Source organism: Scyliorhinus canicula, chromosome 13, assembly GCF_902713615.1.
Source record: "Scyliorhinus canicula chromosome 13, sScyCan1.1, whole genome shotgun sequence".
In the NCBI taxonomy this organism is placed as follows: domain Eukaryota; kingdom Metazoa; phylum Chordata; class Chondrichthyes; order Carcharhiniformes; family Scyliorhinidae; genus Scyliorhinus; species Scyliorhinus canicula.
Genome location: NC_052158.1, coordinates 150648554 through 150671295, shown reverse-complemented (window position 1 = coordinate 150671295; position 22742 = coordinate 150648554). Strand labels below are relative to the sequence as shown.

General features: G+C 49.2%; 1 protein-coding gene across 6 annotated transcripts in view; it reads right to left on the bottom strand.

The window, feature by feature from the left end:
• The window catches only part of LOC119976102 (rho guanine nucleotide exchange factor 26-like), a 233576-nt gene that overhangs the window by 6648 nt on the left and 204186 nt on the right, over positions 1-22742 (bottom strand). For all 6 annotated transcript variants that reach the window (XM_038816267.1, XM_038816268.1, XM_038816266.1 and 3 more), the window contains 2 exons: positions 10127-10197; positions 5432-5536 (listed from right to left, as the gene is read on the bottom strand). In XM_038816267.1, the coding sequence (XP_038672195.1) occupies positions 5432-5536; positions 10127-10197 (176 nt within the window). The remainder of the gene's footprint in view (positions 1-5431; positions 5537-10126; positions 10198-22742) is intronic.

Here is a 22742-nt window from a genome sequence, read left to right as displayed (position 1 = left end):
ATGGGTTGGAAAGACTCTGAAATGAAATGAAAATCGCTTAGGCTTCAATGAAGTTACTGTGAAAAGCCCCTAGTCGCCACATTCCGGCGCCTGTCCGGGGAGGCTGGTACGGGAATCGAACCGTGCTGCTGACCTGCTTGGTCTGCTTTAAAAGCCAGCGATTTAGCCCAGTGAGCTAAACCAGCCCCTGGTACAGATGAAGTGGATTGCCTACGTAGCCCTGTGGGGGAAATGGGTTGGACAGGTTGAATGGGTTGTAATTGTTCCTTGTGTTATGCTCTTCGCCACCCCTGTACTACATGTTCTGCAGCAGCTGAGAACCTGGGTGGGTTGCCTCTTCTCTTGCCCTGTCTTATTGTTGCTCCGAGACTGTAGTCTGGGTGAGCATGAGTGGACCTGGAATACCATGACCACACACAATGACTTCAATATGACCAAGATACAGAGTCGAGGAAAAGTGGGAGGGACACCATATCAGACTTATTAGTGTGTAGGAAGATGGAGTTAAGGCCACGTTTACGGGACTCCAGCGGGTTAGCACTGCTACTTCCCTGGTGCCCAAAGATATGCAGGTTAGGTAGGGTTATGGAGATAGGGCGGGGGAGTGGGCCTTTCAGTGGGTCGTTGCAGACGTGATGGGCCGAATGGCCTCCTTCTGCACTGTAGGGATTCTATGACTGAGATGAGGATGTTCAGCCCCTTGGGCCTATTTCAATCCATTTGATTCGATCATGACTGATCTGTATATAAACTCCATCAACTCGCCTTTGCTCCATATCCCTTAATACTGTTACCGAACAAAAGACCATTTATCTCCACCTTGAAAGCTCTAATTCTCTGTCTGCACCCACAACCAGAAGAGAGAGAGGTTGCCAGATAGAGTTAAAGTACATGAAAAGAGGAGGGAGGAGGAGAGAGGGAATGAGATTGGGGACAAGATGGTGGGGCACGATTGCCATTTGTTGCCGCTTTTTCTTCGGATGTGGCTGAAACTGGCAATACTGCATGCATTGTCCATATCTAATTATCCTGAGAAGATTCTGGTGGGATTTCATCTGCAACTGATGGAGTTCCTCTGGCTACAGGCACCTTAATTATTTTTAGACATGACTGGAATCCCAGAAAACACTAAAGGGTAGTGGAAATCTGGAGCCGTGTTTGGTAAATTTGTGTTACATATGGGGTATCAAGGATAATTGAACCAAGGTGAGCAAATGGAGCCACGATTCAGACCAGCCACCAGTTAATTGAATGAGGGAACAAGCTCCAGGGGCCGAATGGCCTCCTGCTGTTTCAACGCCTGGCGTTGCAGGTCAGGAAAAAGAAGCAGCTTTTGTCCCTGAAAGACAACGAGGAACCATGTTAAGGGATTTGATTTTTAAGGAAATCTATCAGCTTCTTCAAATCAGATCAATGGATGAACTCAGTTTTCAGGTTCTCTGGGGATTTGACCTCATGACCCTCAGCATTCTTGGACTCGGATTTGTACCCCCGCCGCCAAGCTAACGCACCCAAACGTCTTCGCGCATTGCATTCAGGGTGGCTTTTCCACCAGAGCGGAGAGGTTTAAACCAGCGGGAAAGACGAAACAGATTGAGGCTGCACATTCTCGCGAAATGAGGGCTGAAACCCTAAAAGCAAAAGCCATAAATAGATCAGATTGCCATTAATAAATTCAACATGGAATTGAGGAGAAACCGCTTTACCCACAGGATGGTGAGAACGTGGATGTCCGCCACCCCGGGGAATGGTTGAGGTGAGAACGCATTTAAGGGGAAGCTTGGTAAGTATATTAGGGAAGGAGGCAGAGAAGGATATGATGATGGGTGAGATGGAAAAGGGTGGTAGTGGTGGTGGTGGGGTTGTGGGGGGGGGGGGGGGGGGGGGGGGGGGCAGTGGCTCATATGGAGCATAAACCAGCCTCTGGCACAGTAGCCTGGATCAGTTTGGCTCAATGGCCTGTATCTATGTTGTAAATGTCATTTTGTCGGCACATTCCTGGGGACCTTTCTTGGAGTTCAAATGGAGAAAGAATTTTCCTTCTGTTCTGATAGTGCAAGATTGGTGAAGTTCGGCAGAAGGTCCAACTACGGTTTTACAGTGCGTACTCACCCATTTCTTCCGTGTCCCCTGACCTACATTGACTCCTGGTTGAGCAATGCCTCCATTTTAAAATACTCTTACTTCCTTTTCCAATTACTTTGTGGCCTTGTTGCTCCAGGTCTCTGAAGGTTACTCCAACCCCACAAGCCCTTTGCAACGTCTGCACCCCTCCAATTCAAGCCTGGTGGACATTCCCGAGTTTAATCGCTCCACAGTTGGTTACCTACCATACTTTCAGCTGCCTGCAGGCCCTCACCTCAGAAATTCCTTCCCAACCTTTCTGCCTGTGGTTCTAGGTTCAAGTCTCACTCCTGGGCTTGAGCACACAAAATCAACATTGACATGTCAGTGCAATAGTGAGGGGAATGCTGCACTCTCAGAGATGTTTCAGAAGCTCTCTCACTTACTTTGGGATGTTCTGATCTCTCAGAGAATCGAGGGATTTGGGCAACGGATGTCAAAGTGGAGATGAAGCGGAACATCAGCCATTATCAAATTAAATGGCAAGGCAGTCTCCAGACGCGTTGTGGTTTACTCCTGCTTCAAAATCTTGTGTTCTGATGATGATCCTTAAAACCTTTGACTAAGATTCTGGGCAACGGACCAAATATTGCATTATGAAGCTTGGTGTCATATTATATTTGATGAACCATCCTTTGGAGCATATTGTGATATTGTGCCAGTGCTGTTGAAGTTTTCATCTTGCACAAAGGGCGGCACGGTGGCACAGTGGTTAGCACTGCTGCCTCACAGCGCCGGGGACCCTGGTTCAAATCCAGCCATGTGTGACTGCCTGTGCGGAGTCCGCACGTTCTCCCCGTGTCTGCCTGGGTTTCCTCCGGGTGCTCCGGTTTCCTCTCACAGTCCAAAAATGTGCAGATTAGGTAGATTGGCCATGCTAAATTGCCCCTTAATGTCCAAAATGTTAGGTGGGGGTTACTAGGCTACGGGGATAGCTTGGGGGTGTGGGCCTGGGAGGGTGCTTTTTTGGAGGGCTGGTGCAGACTCGATGGGCTAAATGGCCTCCTTATGCACTGCAGGAATTCGATGAATACCAAATTTCACGGGGTGCGACAATTTATACTGCATGAGACACGGGTGCTGGTAAAGTTGTTGCTCCCTTTGAAATTTGACATTCTTGTGTTTGTTCTGATGAGTGCAAGATGAAAAACTTCAGCAATGTGTCTCTCCTTTCAACAACAAAGAATAAAAAACAAAGAAAGGTACAGCACAGGAACAGGCCCTTCGGCCCTCCAAGCCTGTGCCGACCATGCTGCCCGTCTAAACTAAAATCTTCTACACTTCCTGGGTCTGTATCCCTCTATTCCCATCCTATTCATGTATTTTGTCAAGAAGCCCCTTAAATGTCACTATCGTCCCTGCTTCCACCACCTCCTCCGGCAGCAAGCTCCAGGCACCCACTACCCTCTGTGTAATAAACTTGCCTCTATACCTTGCCCCTCGCACCTTAAATCTATGCCCCCTAGTAATTGAACCCTCTACCCTGGGAAAAAGCCTCTGACTATCCACTCTGTCTCTGCCCCTCATAATTTTGTAGACCTCTATCAGGTCGCCCCTCAACCTCCGTCGTTCCAGTGAGAACAAACCGAGTTAATTCAACCGCTCCTAGAACATAGAACATAGAACAATACAGCGCAGTACAGGCCCTTCGGCCCTCAATGTTGCACCGACATGGAAAAAACTAAAGGCCATCTAACCTACACTATGCCCTTATCATCCATATGCTTATCCAATAAACTTTTAAATGCCCTCAATGTTGGCGAGTTCACTACTGTTGCAGGTAGGGCATTCCACGGCCTCACCACTCTTTGCGTAAAAAACCCACCTCTGACCTCTGTCCTATATCTATTACCCCTCAATTTAAGGCTATGTCCCCTCGTGCTAGCCACCTCCATCCGCGGGAGAAGGCTCTCACTGTCCACCCTATCTAACCCTCTGATCATTTTGTATGCCTCTATTAGGTCACCTCTTAACCTTCTTCTCTCTAACGAAAACAACCTCAAGTCCATCAGCCTTTCCTCATAAGATTTTCCCTCCATACCAGGCAACATCCTGGTAAATCTCCTCTGCACCCGTTCCAAAGCTTCCACGTCCTTCCTATAATGAGGCAACCAGAACTGTACGCAATACTCCAAATGCGGCCGTACTAGAGTTTTGTACAACTGCAACATGACCTCATGGCTCCGGAACTCAATCCCTCTACCAATAAAGGCCATCACACCATAGGCCTTCTTCACAATCCTATCAACCTGGGTGGCAACTTTCAGGGATCTATGTACATGGACACCGAGATCCCTCTGCTCATCCACACTACCAAGAATGTTACCATTAGCCAAATATTCCTTATTCCTGTTATTCTTTCCAAAGTGAATCACCTCACACTTCTCCACATTAAACTCCATTTGCCACCTCTCAGCCCAGCTCTGCAGCTTATCTATGTCCCTCTGTAACCTGCAACATCCTTCCGCACTGTCTACAACTCCACCGACTTTAGTGTCGTCTGCAAATTTACTTACCCATCCTTCTGCGCCCTCCTCGAGGTCATTTATAAAAATGACAAACAGCAACGGCCCCAGAACAGATCCTTGTGGTACGCCACTCGTAACTGAACTCCATTCTGAACATTTCCCATCAACCACCACTCTCTGTCTTCTTTCAACTAGCCAATTTCTGATCCACATCTCTAAATCACCCTCAATCCCCAGCCTCTGTATTTTCTGCAATAGCCGACCGTGGGGAACCTTATCAAACGCAAGCTAATGCCCTCCATACCTGGCAATTTCCTGGTAAATCTCTTCTGCACCCTCTCTAAAGCCTCCACATCCTTCTGGTCGTGTGGCGACCAGAATTGAACACTATACTCCAAGTGTGACCTAACTAAGGTTCTATACAGCTGCAACATGGCTTGCCAATTCTTATACTCAGTGCCCCAGCCAATGAAGGCAAGCATACCGTATGCCTTCTTGACTACCTTCTCCACCTGTGTTGCCCCTTTCAGTGACCTGTGGACCTGTACACCTAGATATCTCTGACTTTCAATACTCTTGAGGGTTCTACCATTCACTGTATATTCCTTACCTGCATTAGACCCTCCAAAATGCATCACCTCACATTTGTCCGGATTAAACTCCATCTGCCATCTCTCCGCCCAAGTCTCCAAACAGTCAAATTCTACGCTATGATTTACTGTGTTAAAGGTGCCATGTGTCCGAGGGGGGAGGAGCCCCACTCCCCTCCTCCAGGTAATCAATGGCTGCACAGTTTAACCACCTGCTTGATGTGTAAGCACAGAGGGTAGAATACTCACCATCCTCTACACTCTGGTATAGGAGGACCACATCTGCTACCTGCAGAGACAGCTCATCAGGTTGTTTGGCTGGGTACGTTCTGGTGATCTCCACTTGTGTTAAGGCTGTCAGGAAGAGAAGGAACATGGTCAGGTATTGTTCAGCCAGCAAACTGTTTAACCCTTCAAATACTTGACGCTACTGCGGTAGTTTGGAAGAAACAGAATCTGGTCAGCCGGGTCAGAGTTCAAAAGCAGACAAGTTGGGTTGATCTCATTCGGCTGCACTTGGTGCACTGCGCGCACTTCCCATCTCCTTTAACAGACAGGTTAATAATAATCTTTATTATTGTCACAGGTAGGCTTACATTAACACTGCAATGAGGTTACTGTGAAAAGCCCCTCACATTCCGGCGCCTGTTCGGGTACACTGAGGGAGAATTCAGAGTGTGCAATTCTGGACACTAACAAGCACGGGTGAGATTCTGCGCAAATACGGAGAATTGTAAAGGCTGCCGTGGGACAGGCCGTGACCCACGGCAGCCTTCACGCCCACTTCCGGGGCCGATTCTCCCCCCCGGGGCGGGGCTAGGAGCGCGGCCCCGCGCGTCACGGTGGCGCGGCCTTGACGACGGTGACATCAGCCGCGCATGCGCAGGTTGGACAACGGCAACCCGTACATGCACAGTTGGCATCTTTTCCCTCAGCCGCCCCGCAAGACGTGGCTGCTTGATCTTGTGGGGTCGCGGAGGGAAAAGAGTGCGTCCGTTACGGACGCACGGCCTGTGATCGGTGGGCACCGATCGCGGGCCTATGCCCCCAAACGGGCATCTGGCGCCTGTTTCACGACGGCAGCAAGCAGGTGTGTTTGCTGCTGTGTTGAAACGGGCGTGAAGGCCCTGCCGCTCAGCCCATCGGCCTCGGAGAATCGCTGCTCGCCGTTTGTGGCGTGGGTCGGGCGTGCGGGGGGGGGGGGGGGGGGCGGGGGGAGAGAATAGCGGGAGGGCGTGAAAAATGTCGGGAGGCCCTCCCGCTATTCTCCCACCCGGCGTGGGGGGCGGAGAATCGCGCCCCACATCTTTCGGGACTTGTGGGAGGAAACCGGAACACCCGGAGGAAACCAACGCAGTCACAGGGAGAACATGCAGGCTCTGCACAGACAGTGACCCAAGCCGGAAATCGAACCTGGGACCCTGCATCTGTGAAGCAATGACTGTGCTAACCACTGTGCTACCATGCCGCTGGCTTTGATAGGCTGGATATACAGAAGCTAAGGAGTCGAAAAATATAGGCCATAAATAAAGGGAGGGATTCCCCAGCCCCCGGCCGCGTTGTTCTCAGTGCCGCACAGTTCGCTGGTGGAGGGATTCGCTACTACCTCTGCTTGTCAATGGGATTTTCCCATTGAAGTCACCCCACTCCGCCGGGAAACTCAACGGGCGGGGGTGCACTGCCGGCAGGAAATGATAATCCCAATGGCCATAATATAATAAACTAGTCCCAATGCCTGTCTATGTACAAGGTACAAGTCAGGAGTGTGACGGAATACTCTTCAATTTCCAGGACAAGTGCTGCTCGAGCAATGATCATTACCACCTCAGGGCAATTAGGGATGGCCAATAAATGCCGGTCCAACCTGTGGTCAGTTGGGAGCAAGCCTCTGCCACAAGGTCCTGGGTTCAAGTCCCACTCCAGGGATTGAAATGTGAAACCTCCGCTGACGCTCCAGTGCTGTACTGAGGGAGTGCGGCATTGGCAGAGGACGAGGTGTTGAACTGAGTGCTTGCTCAGGTCGATTTGAAAGATCAAACAGCAATATTTTGAAGAGGAGGCAAGGAATGATGCCCAAAGTCCTGGCCAATATCGATCCCTCAATCGACGTCACAAAAAAAAAGCAGATAATCTGGTCATTGACACATTGTTACTGGCATTTATTAAAATGTTGGCAGAATGTGGATGCTGGCCTGTGTTGCTGACACAAACAAGCAGCAGAAGCCAGCCACACCCACATTCCCTGAAAGAATCGAAAGAAAAGATAGTCGTGATTAAATCCAACATGGGATTCAGAAAAAATAACTTCTCTCCCCCAGAGGAAAACACGGAAATCTGAGATAAAAGGAGACAACTCCTGGAAATACTCAGATTCCGAAGGAGAGACAAACAGAGTTAATGTGCTGAATTTCAGCACGGGGCGTCGGGAGCTGATGTTGGGTTGGAACGGAAGTCCGATGTCTGTCTGCACTTGTGGTGAGCAGGATCTACCTGCTGATTGTCGGCCTCCTAATTGGCTGTCTCCAGATCCGCTGTCCAATTTGGTTTTGGCAGCTCTCGGAGCGTCATCATTGCCACCAGTTGCCCTGGGAGTGTGGAGACTGAGGGCACCGGAGGTGTAAGTTAAATAAGAACTAGTGAAGAGCGCAGGCAGAAGCCCCTTTTGAGGCAACTTGGTAACTCTGGACATGTAAGGGTTTTAAACAAGTGGAGGGGCTGTGATAGGAAGGGGGGAAATGGAAAGGCAGGGCCTGTGATAGAGTGGAAGGCAGGAGAGATTCACTGACAGAAGGAATGATGGTGCAAGGTAAAAGAGCGCGGCGATGAGATAACAAAAGGATGTGTCTGGTGGAGATGTGAATGGCTAAATGCCTGCTGCCTGAAAACCCAAAAGTAACCCAGACCAGAGAAGAAGAAGAACCAAATTGGGAGCAGATGTGAAATTGTTCAGATAAAGATAGACCTGCTGGGCCGAAGGGCTTGTTTCAATGCTGTACAATATGTAAAAGGAAAATTGTACCGAGGACGGTCACAGCAGAGAGGGTACGGAGATGGATCACTGGACCGGGGCGGACTGGGTTAAGGTGGAGGAGAGTTCCTGTATGGGGACATCCCTCAGAGCACTGGCCAGGCCACACCCCCACTCCTCTCCCAGCCAGATACTCAAAAAGCCCAGTGGTCATTGTCACGTTGAGGACGTGGAGCCAACTATGGCACCACTTTGGTCTGACCATGATGTCCATCATGACCCCATCTGCAAAAACCATAGATTCATCCCCGCGTAGTTGGATGCCTCCTTCAAAAGACGGAGACAGGGAGAAGGGATACTATCGGTACGGAACCAAAACGTGGACGTTCCCTCAGATACCAGAACACTCACTACGGACAGAGCGTGGGCGAACTAGGGGACGGCAACTGTGCGGACACATACAGATGGATGCTGGACAGATACCCCTTGATGAGATACGGGACAAATGGGAGGAGCAACTGGGCAAGGAGATAGTGGGAGGACTCTGGATCGCAAACAAACACAGAGCGAACTCCACCTCCACATGCGCAAGGCTGAGCCTGACGCATCTAAAGGCGGTGCACAGGGCGCACTTAATCAGAACACAAATGAACGGGTTCTTACTAGAGGTGGAGGACAAATGCGAATGGTGCCGTGGTGCCAACCATATGTTCTGGTCTTGCCCCAGGCTTGTTGGGTACTGGATGACTTTCGTTGACTTTTGTTGAGGCCATGTTCAAGGTTGTGAAGGTGGAGCGATGCCCACTAGTGGCGGTCTTCGGAGCAGCCGCCGCTCTTCATGGGGAGAGGGGCAGATGCTCTAGCCTTTGCCTCCCTGATCGCCCGCCGAAGACTCCTGCTCGACTGGCGATCGGCAGCACCACCCAACTGGCAGACTGGCTGGCTGATCTAGCAGAGTTCGTCAAATTGGCGAAGATAAAATACATAATTCGGGGACTGGAGGAAAGCTTCCACAACACGTGGAGGCCATTCACCAGCCTGTTCCAAGGCCTGTTCGTGACTGGCAAGCAAAGGGGGTGGGGGGAGCTGGGGAGAGGGGAGACAATGGAAGTGAGAGCAGAAGGGTAGGAGGACAGAGTGTGTGGGGGGTGGGGGAAGAGTGCCAGAGAGGGAACACCGGAAAGGGGAACTGGAAGAGACAAAGGGCGAGAGGGTAACCAGAAGCGACCACAGCGGTGAGACTGAACCGGGCCAGGCTAACGCCAAACAAACCCCCCCCTCTCGTGTATGGCTCAGTGTCAGGGGACAGTGAGGATGGGCGGCAAAACGAAGCGGTGGTGGGGGCCCATCACCGTGGGCTCGCCAGCAGGAGCCCCCACCCCTGTACATAGATCTCAAGGGGACACAACTGGATGTCTTCCCCCTCCCACAGGAGCTCGTGGGTCTCCCTTAGGTATCGGTCGGTTTTGTCTTTGCTCTCTCTTCCTTCATTTTCACTAACATTGCACTCTATCAATATCCTTTTTTTGTTTTCATGTTGCTTTGTAAGCTCTGTATGTCACAAATGAAATTCTTGTCTCAATAAAAATACTTTTAAAAATATGTAAAAGGAAACATCACTATTGTGCAGATTTGAAGGGCTCCAGGATTTCCTAGCCCCTTTTTCTGGTTTGCTCTGCGATATGTGTGTGATCAGAGCCCCCCCCCCCCCCCCCCCCCCCCCCCCCCCACCCACCCTTGTGCGTTACCCGATTGCAGTCGGTTCTGGTGAAGAAATGTCATCCATTCCCCGGACAGTGGGTGACTGGTGGGAATGCTATGCTGTAACCTGGCCTGGTGTCCAGCTGGGGGCAGCACAGTAGCAGGCATGGCTGGCTCCTTCGCCGTGATTATTCTCCTCTTTCTCCCGTCCCGAACCCCGCGCCCCTCCCCCTCCCAACCTCTGCTCCATCCCACGATGTTGGCCGCATACTTACTTGTCCTGTCTGGGTGTTGTCTCTCAGCGCTCTTCTGTCCCAGGGCAGTGAACCAACGTGCACAGTCGCTCCTGCATCAAGAACCAACAAAGACAAATGAGATTCCACTCCTTCCCAAGTGACCTTTCAAGTAGTCGCACTTGATAACCTTTACCTGGGCCTATCGCCAATCAGTCCAGTTTTCAATGGTTAGGTGAAACCCGTTTGCCATCCCACATAATATTGTATTAAACGACAGTTTAACTTCCTCAAGGAAAGTTGTTGATTCTGTTAACTGCACAGGATTTACACCATGTATAATACTCAATGTCCCATCCGCCCTTTGCCTCAGTTCCTTCCAGTGATTATTTTCCCATTACCTTTCATATTCCCTTTCTGCTCTCCTTTTCCCAAATTTATTCTTTCATGGGTTGTGGGCATCACTGGGAAGGTCAGTATAATAATAATAATCTGTATTGTACAAGTAGGATTACATTAACACTACAGTGAAGTTACTGTGAAAAGCCCCTAGTCACCACATTCCGGCGCCTGTTCGGGTACACAGAGGGAGAATTCAGAATGTCCAATTCACCTAACAAGCTCGTCGTTCGGGACTTGTGGGAGGAAACCGGAACACCCGGAGGAAACCTACACAGACATGGGGAGAACGTGCAGACTCCGCACAGACAGTGACCCAAGCCGGAAATCGAACCTGCAATCCTGGAACTGTGAAGCAACAGTGCTACCCACTGTGCTACCATGCTGCCCACTCATTCCAGTGAGTGCATTGCCGATTGGAGGAGTCCCAAAGGTTACGGGTGCTGGAGATGTTGCCAACAATGCATGGCACGGAGGCCATTGCTGATAGGCCATCGCTGATTGGGCTGCACACTATTACCGCGGTACGTAAAATAATAATAATCTCTATTGTACAAGTAGGATTGCATTAACACTGCAATGAAGTTACTGTGAAAAGCCCCTAGTCGCCACACTCCGGTGCCTGTTCGGGTACACGGACGGAGAATTTAGAATGTCCAAATTACCCAACAAGCACATCTTTCAGGATTTGCTGGAGGAAACCGGAGCACAGACAGTGACCCAAACCGGGAATCGAACCTGGGACCCTGGCGCTGTGAAGCAACAGTGCTAACCACTGTGCGTCACCCAATCCTTAATTGTGCTTGAACTGAACAAATTCCGGCAGGCAGTTGCACGTCCACCACATTGCAGCGGGTCTGGAGTGGCGTGTAGGGCAGACCGGGTCAGGCCGGCAGACCTCCTTCCCTGCAGGGCATTAATGAACCAGATGGTTATTTTTTTTACAAATATGTGAATCGATGACCATTGCTGTGGTCACCATGACTGAGATTGGGTTTCATCTCCAGATTTATGAGTTGAGTTTAAATTCCATCAGCTGCCGTGGTGGGATTTGAACCCACGATCCCAGAGGATAAAAAAAACAGAAGATGCTGGAAAAACTCAGCAGCTCTGGCTGCACCCGAGAGAATCCGAGTTAGCGTTTCGAGTCCGTTTGAGTCTTCTTCAGAGGATATTTTGCTTTTATTCTCCAGAGAATCAGTCTGCCCTCTGGGCTACTGGTCCAGGGACATTGTTACTACACTACCATCTCCCTATCACTCCTGCAACCATTGGCTATGTACTGGGGATGTGGCTCGCCTGATAACCAGGGGAAGCATGTGCGAGTCTCCGCCACAACAGTGGCTGAAACCTTCCCTCCTCGATGGGGGCTGGGATTTTCCGCTGCCGTTGACAGTGCATGGAGTTTTGCCGGAAGGCCAAATTTTTCCTACTTGCTCGCCACAGATCCCGCCACAGACGAGGCCGGAGAAACCAGCCCCCCATCATTTATTCAACTATGTGGACTTTGTGGCTAAGGCAGGTTGTTATGACCTGTAATGCGCTGTCCAACCTCTCATGGCTGTAGATACAATAGCAACTTGCAGAGTTAAATCTGATAAATTCTTGAAAAGGAAGCAATTGCGGGGATTCGGGGCAAGAGCAGCGAGGATGGGAATCATTGGACAGGTCTTTCAAAGAGATGGGAAAAGTACGATGCGGCAAATGGTCTCATTTTGTTCTTTATCATTCATTCAAGGGATGTGGGCAGGAGGTCGCTGGATTTGTTGTCCATCCCGCTGGTGTGGTTGGTCCTCCTCTGACTGGCGTGGATGGCCTTTGGTGCCATGCCAGCCGGGGCCAAAAGGACTTCGCCGGCCGGCGGTAGTCCGCGCATGCACCAGAGCGTCAGCGGCTGCTGTCATCATCCCCTCGCATGCGCAGGGGAGGGGGTCACTTCCGCCTCCGCCATGGTGAAGACCATGGCAAAGGCGGAAGGAAAAGAGTGCCCCCACGGCACAGGCCCGCCCGCCGTTCGGTGGGCCCCAATCGCGGGCCAGGCCTCCCCCAGGACCCCGGAGCCTGCCCGCGCCGCCTGCTCCCGCCGGTAAGGTAGGTGGTTTGATCCACACCAGCGGGACAGGGTTGACAGCGGCGGGAATTCGGAGAATCGACCCGGGGGGGGGGGGGGGGGGGGGGGGGCGCGGAGAATCCCGCCCCTGTATTTCTTTGTGGTCTTACTATGGTTTTATACAGATTTAACGCGATTCAACTAAATGGGAACAAAGTCCCATAGCTGGTGCGTTTAGCCATGTGTTTCCCAGCACTTGCAGCATCAAGAATCACAAAGCCATAAAACGGCATTTGTGTTAAATATGGGGACTCAGCAGGTAACGCGTGGCCGAAGCCGCACATAGGCCAGTTTTCAACACCGAGGAGTTCTGCTCACCAGAAACCTCAGTATAGCAAGAGATCGAGAGGTCATTTTAAAATGGTGCCCCAATCTCTGAGGCCTTCAATGTGACCCCCAACATCTTCCAAGCCCCAATACACTGAGGGTCCTCCCCCACACACCCAGGCAGGCCACCCCCAGCCTGATCACCAGTATACAAATGCTAGATTACTGTCAGTGCCAGGGAGTCCATGTGGTACCAGCAGTGCCAGGGTACCATCCTGCCCAAAGGACATGTACCTGGAGACCTTCAATCCCCTGGGAAGCCCCAGGAGTGCCATTCCATGCGGTTCCCATTTGTGGAGACCAGTACTAAATAGCACTCACCCAAGGTCTTCAAGACAAGGGCAATTGATCCCACACCTTGGGTAGCTCCAGAATCTGCACATTAAAGTGAGGCTAGCTGTCTCGCTCTAATATGCAGATCTGCTAAAAAGTGATCCCACCCACAATGGGCGGGATTCATATTGCAACGTCCGTGAGATCGCGTTGGATTACGAGAGGTGTTGCGTGCCGGGTAGATCGTGGGTGTGGGGTCTGCCGGCTGCTATCGGCCACGCTGCGCCGCGGCGAGCTGCTTATTTGCGTGCAGCGTAGCTACTACGTTTTAACTTGTGAGCACACAAGGATCTTAACAAATTATAAATTTAACTGCGCGTAATCCTTTCTCCATTGCTCCTGCGTGCACAACAGCTGAAAGATCCACGGGCAGAGCGTGTGTGGGGGAAATCTGCCCCTGCAGTTCACGGGCCGTTGGGTTACATGTCAGACAAGCAAATGTGGGAACAGCAGTGTTGTTAGCTCAGCTGGTTTAGCACAGGGCTAAATCGCTGGCTTTGAAAGAAGGCCAGCAGCACGGTTCAATTCCCGTACCAGCCTCCCCGAACAGGCGCCGGAATGTGGCGACTAGGGGCTTTTCACAGTAACTTTATTTGAAGCCTACTTGTGACAATAAGCGATTTTCATTTCATTTCATTCCCCAAGACCTGAGCTGAGATATACAATGGTTAATTCACATGCACACAAGATGGGCAGACACTTTTTTTGACAGTATCTCTGCTACTGCTTTGCGCCAGGCAACAGCAAAAGTTAATTCAGTGTTAGCGTGTGATTTGATCACAAATACACTGAGAGAGGATTGAATGTTCAGTGCTGGATGACATAAAAGCTGATTGTGAAGCCCATGGGTTGTACAGAGATGGCTGAATGAATTATTTGAGCTCCTCTGTCAATCCTGGGCATTCAGCCATTCTTCATTCACTGATTTCCATAAGAGGCTCCCCCTGCTGTGGGACTGAGTGCATATTCTGTCACGCTATGTATCAGAAGTACTTGGAGCTCACTCTGAAACTGCACCTTATCGCCTCACTCTCTTCATTAATTACTAACAGGGCTGTCATGTTGAAGCTTTTGTGTTTGTTCAGGATTCTGCATTAAAATGTTCAACCCCAATATTTTCCCCATCTCCTACGTACAATGACACAGTTCCTTTCACAATGTCAGGGCGTCCCCAAAGCACGTACGGTCAATGACTGATGGAGGAATCGCAGCAGCCAATATGTGCACAGAATGATCCCAGAAGCAGCAACCTGATAATGACCAGATAAGCTAGTGATTTTGATTGAGGAATAAACGTTCTCCCATGGACCCTGTGTGATTTCCCGTCTCCGAAAGACTGCCGTGGAGTATTTTATGTCCGTCCGTGGAGGTAGACGGGACACGGACTTCACATCTCATCGAAGAGACGGCGCTTCAATGCAGCGCCCCTTCAGTGCCACGCTGGATTGTGAGACTAGTTTATGCCTACAAGTCTCAAGGTTAGGGTTTGGAATCACAATCCTCACAGGTGAGAGTCCTGGCCGTTATACCGCGACATCGACTTGAAATTTTGTGTAAAATTCAATGTCCTTATCTCTGGTTATATTGTCGTTGGTGCAGAAACTGGAACTATAGCCAATGCCAACAGAACATTAAGTATAGCTTAGGGTAGGGAGAGTGGCCCTACATTTAGGTCCTGCGTTTTGGGCTACACCCTCTCCTTGGCTGTTTCTCATGGAAGGAGGATTATCAAACAGATGACACTCATTTTAGGGAATCGGCAAAAGACCCAGAGCAAGAGTTGAGGAGAATTCTTCAATCCTGAAAGGGCGGCGGAATCCGATTCACTGGAAACTTTGAAAATGGATCTGGATAAAGACTCGATGGAAAGATCACTTACTGGGTTCTGGGAAAGAGACGGGAAATGGGACTGATGGGCCAGCTCTCCAAAAGAGCCAACATGGACATATTGGACCTCTTCCTGTGCTGTGTCACTCTGTGATCCTACATGTAGGAAGAAATGGATTTGTCTTTTGATATCCAGTTTGTAGGGGCTGTTTAGCACCGGGCTAAATCGCTGGCTTTGAAAGCAGACCAAGGCAGGCCAGCAGCACGGTTCGATTCCCGTAACAGCCTCCCCGAACAGGCGCCGGAATGTGGCGCCTAGGGCTTTTCACAGTAACCTCATTTGAAGCCGACTCATGACAATAAGCGATTTTCATTTCATTTCATTTCATAAGTTTTCCAGCAACCCCACTGTGAACGTCTGCGCCAAAGCCTGGATGCTGAGTGTGGATCGCCAAGAGGCATCCAGAATCCTCTGGCGCCGGTGCGAGCTGAGAGCTTGCGTGACCTTGTTAAAAAAGCAGCAGTCATTCCTTGTTGGGTCACATCTGTCTTTGCACAAGTTGGAAACAATTTAACTGCCCTTGGAGACCACTCAGCTTCAACAATCTGAAATCCACAACTGTACATGAGAGTTTAATAAACTGCAACACCATGAAGAACATGCAGAGGGAGGGCAGAAGAGAAAGGACACAGGTAGGTCTGATGCAGGTCTGCAAGATCGTGAAAGCGTCTGATTGGGTGGATGCCGAGAAGATGTTTCCACGTTCAGACTGAGACCAAAATCAGGGCGCATATATGTCAGATCGCCATCAGCAAATCCCATAGAGAATTCAGGAGGAATATCTTTAGCAAGATTGTGGTTCGGATCAACTACCACATGAAGTGCTTGAGGTGAATAGCGTACAATCATTTAGGGGACGTTACATACGTCTGGCAGCCATCTGAAAGTATGGCAAACAGAATCCTGCACCAGATTCAGACCTGCTCTGTGATATTCACCAGAAACTACACGGAGAATGTGCAAGTATGGAGCTCTTTGTTATGAATCCGAGTTCTACAGAGGTCTAATCTTAAAGGGATCACCAGAGGCCAAGGTAACAGGCAAATAAATTTGTTTTAACTTACTGTTAACATGGAGTTGAGGAGGGAGAACTTTCTGCAGGTTACATTAGCGAGTTGCGTCTGGGCAAGGGGCATCCCTGGCAGCTCACTACACATCCTGATCATTGAGATGAGGCCTGAGGATCAATTTGTGGAGGGCCCTTAATCCTAGTACCCAATTTTGACCCTACCAGTTGATATCCCGTATCGGCCTCCCCAAACAGGCGCCAGAATGTGGCGACTAAGGGCTTTTCACGGTAACTTCATTGAAACCTACTTGTGACAATAAGCGATTATTATTATTACCTGGAGCACTATTACTGAAGAACAAGTACATCAGGTGCTGTAAGGATAACGTCTTTTCAATGAGAGAGTTTTAAGGTCCTCATGTAGTAAGTAGAGTAGCTCTAATATCTGCCACCGAGATGGCATCGAAAGTCAATTTCACACAGATTGCAACTGTGCTGCACAATATTAATAACAGAAACTCAGAAAATTGTCCTGCGCACGGTTTAACAAAGTCGTTTTAAATAAAGGAGAAATTCATGCAAACAAATTTGTTGCTAATATTGGAAGACGCAACTTCACCCCCAAGGGCACAGCCTGAATTCATCCCTTCATTGCTTCATAAATGAGCCGCTTCAATTAGTGATTAAACATGAAGGGTTTTCTCTTGTGAGTCAATGAGCATCCCTGTCTCCTGGTGAAGAAAAATTAAACAGGATGTCTTGGTTTCCATGGCATTGCAGCAAACTGCTGCCTGGTGTCGAAGGCCTCTCGCCAAGTCAGCAAATGGCTGCCCTCAGGAAATTGGGAGCATCCACAACAAAATGTTCATTTCCTGCGCAGATGAAATGATAAGAATCTGAGTGTTGTGGGAATTGAATACTGGAGCACTGTTCTGCAGTGATACCGAGCGTTCTCACTAAAGCCACAGAGCGAATTGTCCAGGGCAGCGGCCCAACTCCCCCCCCCCCCACCCCTCTCTAACTTGTCTGAAGATCACTCGAACCCTGATGAGCGGAAAGGGAGCTCCTCGCGACGTGAGGTGCTGCTTGTCTGGAAATCCAGCCATTGTTGAAAACGGAAGATGTCAGAGAGTAATGAGAGATGGGCAGCAAATGCTGGCCTAGCCTATGACTTCCCCCAGCCTCCCATCCCATGAAGGAATTATTTAAAAAGTGTAGTCAAGAAATCAGGGGCATCACAGGCTGCCCTAGATCATCAGAACCTTTCAGTTGTCACAATCCCTTTCATTTGTTGTGCTTGACGCAAATAAAATATACCAGTGAGCTGTTTTCATCATTCGTTCTCAGGTGATCGTTGTCGTTTTACCCATTACTAATTTCTCCAGAGGAGCTGGGTGGTGAGTCTCAATCTTAAACTGCTGCTTTGTGTAGAATTACATAGAATTGTATAGTGGATTTCAACGAAGCCCATATTGGTTGCTTTCTCCCATTCTATGTCACCGATTCTGGGGCTGTGTCTGGAGGATCCGTGGTGTTTTACATGGGAAATCAGTCAGTATAGTGAAGGTCCTCCCATAATGTTGGCGGGTAGAGAGTTGCAAGATTGGGACCCAATGTCAAAGAAGGAATGACCAATATATGGCCAATTTGGGGTGGTGTATGCAACTTGGAAGTGGCTGTGTTCTCGTACACCTTGGGCGGGATTCTCCTTGGGAATTCTCCGTCCCGCCAGTCGGCCAATGGGGTTTCCCATTGTGGGATATCGGGAAATCCCCGGGTGAGGGCACACTGCCGGTGCAGCGGTGAATCCCGACAGCGGAGAATCCAGCCCCTTTCCTTTACTCCTTCGTGGGATGTGGGTGGCGCTGGCAAGGCCATCCCTAATTGTCATTGAACTGAGTGGTTTGCGAGGCCATTTCAGGGGTCACCAACATTGCTGAGGGTCTCGAGTCACATGTAGGCCAGACTGGGTAAGGGTGGCAGATTTCCTTCCCTAAAGTAGCATTAGGGAACCAGGTGGGTTTTTCCAACAATCGATGATAGTTTTATTGGTCATCATTACTGAGGTTAGCTTTCAATTCAAGGTTTTACTAACTGGATTTAAATTCCATGGTGGGATTTGAACCCATGTCCCTAGAGCATGAGCCTGGATCTCGGAATTACTAGTCCAGTGACATTACCACTATGCCACCATCTCCCCCTGCTGCCCTTTGTCCCGACAGGAGGCAGAGGCATAGGTGAATTAAAAAGCCTGGCTTTTGGGAAATTAGGAATGCCATCCTGTGACTGAGATAGGGAGAGCCACTAAACTGTAAACTGGAATTGGTCTCTCCATCTCTGTGACCTCCCGCAGCCAACAACCCGCAGGGGATGTCAGCTAACCTCCAATTCAGGCCTCCAGTGCATCCTGATTTTAATTGCAGGCGCCCACGCCTCCAGCTGCTTGGGCTCCAAGCTCTGGGATTCCCTCCATTGTTCACTCCATCTCCCTCTTCCTCCCTTGCCCCCTCTCTTTAAACCGCTCCTTAAAATCTGTCTCGTTGACCAAGCTTTTGGTCACCTACCCTGAGATCAAATTATGTATAACAATGCTGCTGAAAAGGCGAGGTGGGGTGGGGCTGGATTCTCCGACTCTGGGGCTTTGTCTGGAGGATGCGTGGTGTTTTACGCCCCCCCCCCCCCCCCCCCCCCCCCCCCCCCCCCGGCCAGCAGCACAGCTCCCACCCGACTGTTGGCGGGCATTGGTCATAGTCTGCAGCCTCCACACCGGGTTCCCGTCCGCTGAGACCATACATCTCCCGTGTGGTCGGGAACTTGGCCCATGGGGGATTAGAGCATCGGGGGAGGGCCTTCAGGCGACGTCCTGAGGCCGTCCCAACCTAAAAAGGGATTCTCCGTCCGATCGCTGATCATGAAATCGGCGTCAGGGAATGGAAATTCCCGCCCCGGGTAGTTTCCTATGTTAAGGTGCTATATCACACACTGAATGGGAATCCCTTGTCGCTGATGTATGTATGTCAGTCCAGCTTCGCTTCCATTATATTCCACACATGGGTTTTTGGTGATCAAAGCCTTTAGTATGCGGTGCATATGCTGCTGTGAAATTTGCTGTGCAGCTCACACACACACTTCCCAATCCAGCGACAGCTGATTCGATTACCCCATGTCCAGGAACTGTCACCGTTTATTCGGTAAGAGTAACTAGGTGCCTTTTCACAAAAGCTTACTTTACTCCCCAACCTCTGGGGGAAAGTCGGGCGAGTGGATTTCTTCCTTCAAGTGCTGCATTTTTAATGGGTTTTAATATATTCTGCCCTCACTCTGGAGAAGAGTCACTTAAAAATGTGCTTTGGCTCTCTTGCTGCAGATGCCCTCAATTTCAGGGGGGGGCAGTGGCGTTGGGCTATTGTTGCTGGGCAAGTAATCCAGAGACCATGAGTCATGCGCTGGGGATCTGGGTTCGAATCCCGCATTGGCAGATGGGAAAATTTGTATTCAATAAAAATCTGGAATAAAAGTCTAAAGGTGACCATGAAACCATTGTCAATTGATGTAAAAAAAACCCCATCTGGTTCACTAATGTCCTTTAGGGAAGGATATCTGTCATCCTTACCTGGCCTGATCTACATGTGGCTCCAAAACTACAGCTGACGAGGATAGGGTGGAGGTTTGGGCTTATGTAGGGTGCTCTTTCCAAGGGCTGGTGCAGACTCGATGGGCTGAAGGGCCTCCTTCTGCTCTGTAAATTCTATGGTTCAATCTGGTTGATGCTTAATTGCCCTCAGGGATGGGCAATAAATGCTGGCCCAGCCAGCGATGCCCACATCACATGGACAAATAAAAAAACATTTAGCCCTTCCACAAATATTTGTAGCATATCATATATATATATCATGAGATCATGAATAAATCTATCCAATGAATTTCCTTTTGTGTCTTTAATTAAATGTTTTAACTTTAAAGTCTCTCTTTTTTAGTTGTCTAAATAACAGTGAGACTAACGTCAGTCCCCCTTATTTAAACCAGGCTAGATGAAGGTGTGAGGTCAAACACCAATTTGTTGCCTGAGGTGCCTTGTGTAAATATTATCTCCGTCTGTCGCGCTCTTGAAATGTGTTCAAGAGGGTCAGGTTGCGCAATAGATTCCAACAAAACGCAAGGTCCATTTAAACTGTGATGGTTACCCCCTATCAACCTCCATAGCACTAAAAATGAACTATTGAAAGTCTGGAGCTCATTCCTTCAGGTATTAATTGTTTTAGCCGATTTTAAAATGTTGATTCTGATTTCTTTTTCTAACTTCTCCTTTCTGTATCATCTTCCTCTCTCTCTTCATTCAAATGATTTGTTCTCTCATACCTTGTGTCCTTGATTTGACATTGAATTTGCCCATTTTACATTATTCTTCCTTCTCAGTCCTTGCACAGTTAATTTCGCAATCCTTCCACCGAAATCTGTTAAGGACACACGCAATTGCTTGGCCTGTCCACTTAAGCTCCAGATGTCTGGTTTTCCCCACTCGCACTTCCAGGACCTTCCCATGCAATAAAATTAAAACTTAGGAAGCAGGACGTATTAGATCCTCCAGCAGCAGAATTTGTCCAAATTATGTGTCTGCATTATGCCAAAGAACTATCAGGTGGTAAGTGGAAAACTGAAAGAGAAAAAGTTGCACTACAACTCTACTTAGGTAATTTTGTGACAAAAATGGCCCCTGGTCTGAAAATCTTATTGAATGGTGTGAAACATTGCCCGCTTAGTGGGAGCTTGCTATGATTATATGCTGGGTGTTGGGATAGGGCATTGTGTGGACACCCTTCCCTTTCACTGGGCTGGGGAAAAAATATGGCTGATTGATACCTGTACCCTCGCTGCTTAAACGGCTTGTTGAGTTTAGATGTGGGCCCCAGAATAAGCCGCAGCACATCTAATCTCAAACTCTTTCCTTGCCCCAAGATTCTTTCCTTCTTTTCTAAAGTCTCTACAGCAACGGGGATTCCTCTTGTGCTTCACCCTGTCCGTTGGGCGGCACGGTAGCACAGTGGTTAGCACTGTTGCTTCACAGCGCCAGGGTCACAGGTTCGATTCCCGGCTTGGGTCACTGTCTGTGCGGAGTCAGCACGCTCTCCCAGTGTCTGCGTGGGGTTCCTCCGGGTGCTTCGGTTTCCTCCCACCAGTCCCAAAATACATGTTGTTAGGTGAATTGGACATTCTGAATTCTCCCTCTGTGTACCCGAACAGGCGCCGGAATTTGGCGACTCGGGGCTTTTCACAGTAACTTCATTGCAGTGTTAATGTAAGCCTACTTGTGACAGTAATAAAGATTATTATCATTACTTTATAACTGCCGTGTACTACAATTGCATTGCGGTGGTATCTTTGTCACAGTAAAATGCACCCCGTTGCTTCACAGAGCATTGTCGAAATCATACCAGGCTGAGCCAATTGAGGAAATATCGGGACAGGCCTCTTGGTCACAGAGGAAGGTCTCAGAAAAACAGCTTCTGATAAATTGTAGGACCGGAGGGAAGTGGGGATGGTGGGAGAGGGTTCGGGGGGGGGGGCGTGTGTACACACGCAGGCAGCCATGGAGAGACTTGAAACTAAGGATGAGGGAGGTACAAACTAAAACGCGGATGGACGGAATTAATAATAATAATTTTTATTATTTATTGTCACAAGTAGGCTTCAATGAAGTGACTGTGAAAAGCCCCTAGTCGCCACATTCTGCCACCTGTTCGGGGAGGCAGGTACGGGAAGTGAACCCGCGTTGCTGCCGTGTTCTGTACGACAAGCCAGCTGTTTAGCCCACTGTGCTAAACCATCCCCAGTTACAAACTAAGATGCAGAGGGATGGAGTTACAAAGTAAGATGCAGAGGGAGGGAGATACAAACAATAAGACAGAGGGACGGAGATACAAACTATAACACAGAGGGACAGAGATACAAACAATAAGACAGAGGGACGGAGATACAAACTATAAGACAGAGGGACGGAGATACAAACAATAAGACAGAGGGACGGAGATACAAACAATAACACAGAGGGACGGAGATACAAACAATAACACAGAGGGACGGAGATACAAACAATAACACAGAGGGACGGAGATACAAACAATAAGACAGAGGGACGGAGATACAAACAATAACACAGAGGGACGGAGATACAAACAATAAGACAGAGGGACGGAGATACAAACTATAACACAGAGGGACAGAGATACAAACAATAAGACAGAGGGACGGAGATACAAACAATAAGACAGAGGGACGGAGATACAAACAATAAGACAGAGGGACGGAGATACAAACAATAACACAGAGGGACGGAGATACAAACAATAACACAGAGGGACGGAGATACAAACTATAACACAGAGGGACGGAGATACAAACTATAACACAGAGGGACGGAGATACAAACTATAACACAGAGGGACGGAGATACAAACAATAACACAGAGGGACGGAGATACAAACTATAACACAGAGGGACGGAGATACAAACAGTAAGACAGAGGGACGGAGATACAAACAATAAGACAGAGGGACGGAGATACAAACAATAAGACAGAGGGACAGAGATACA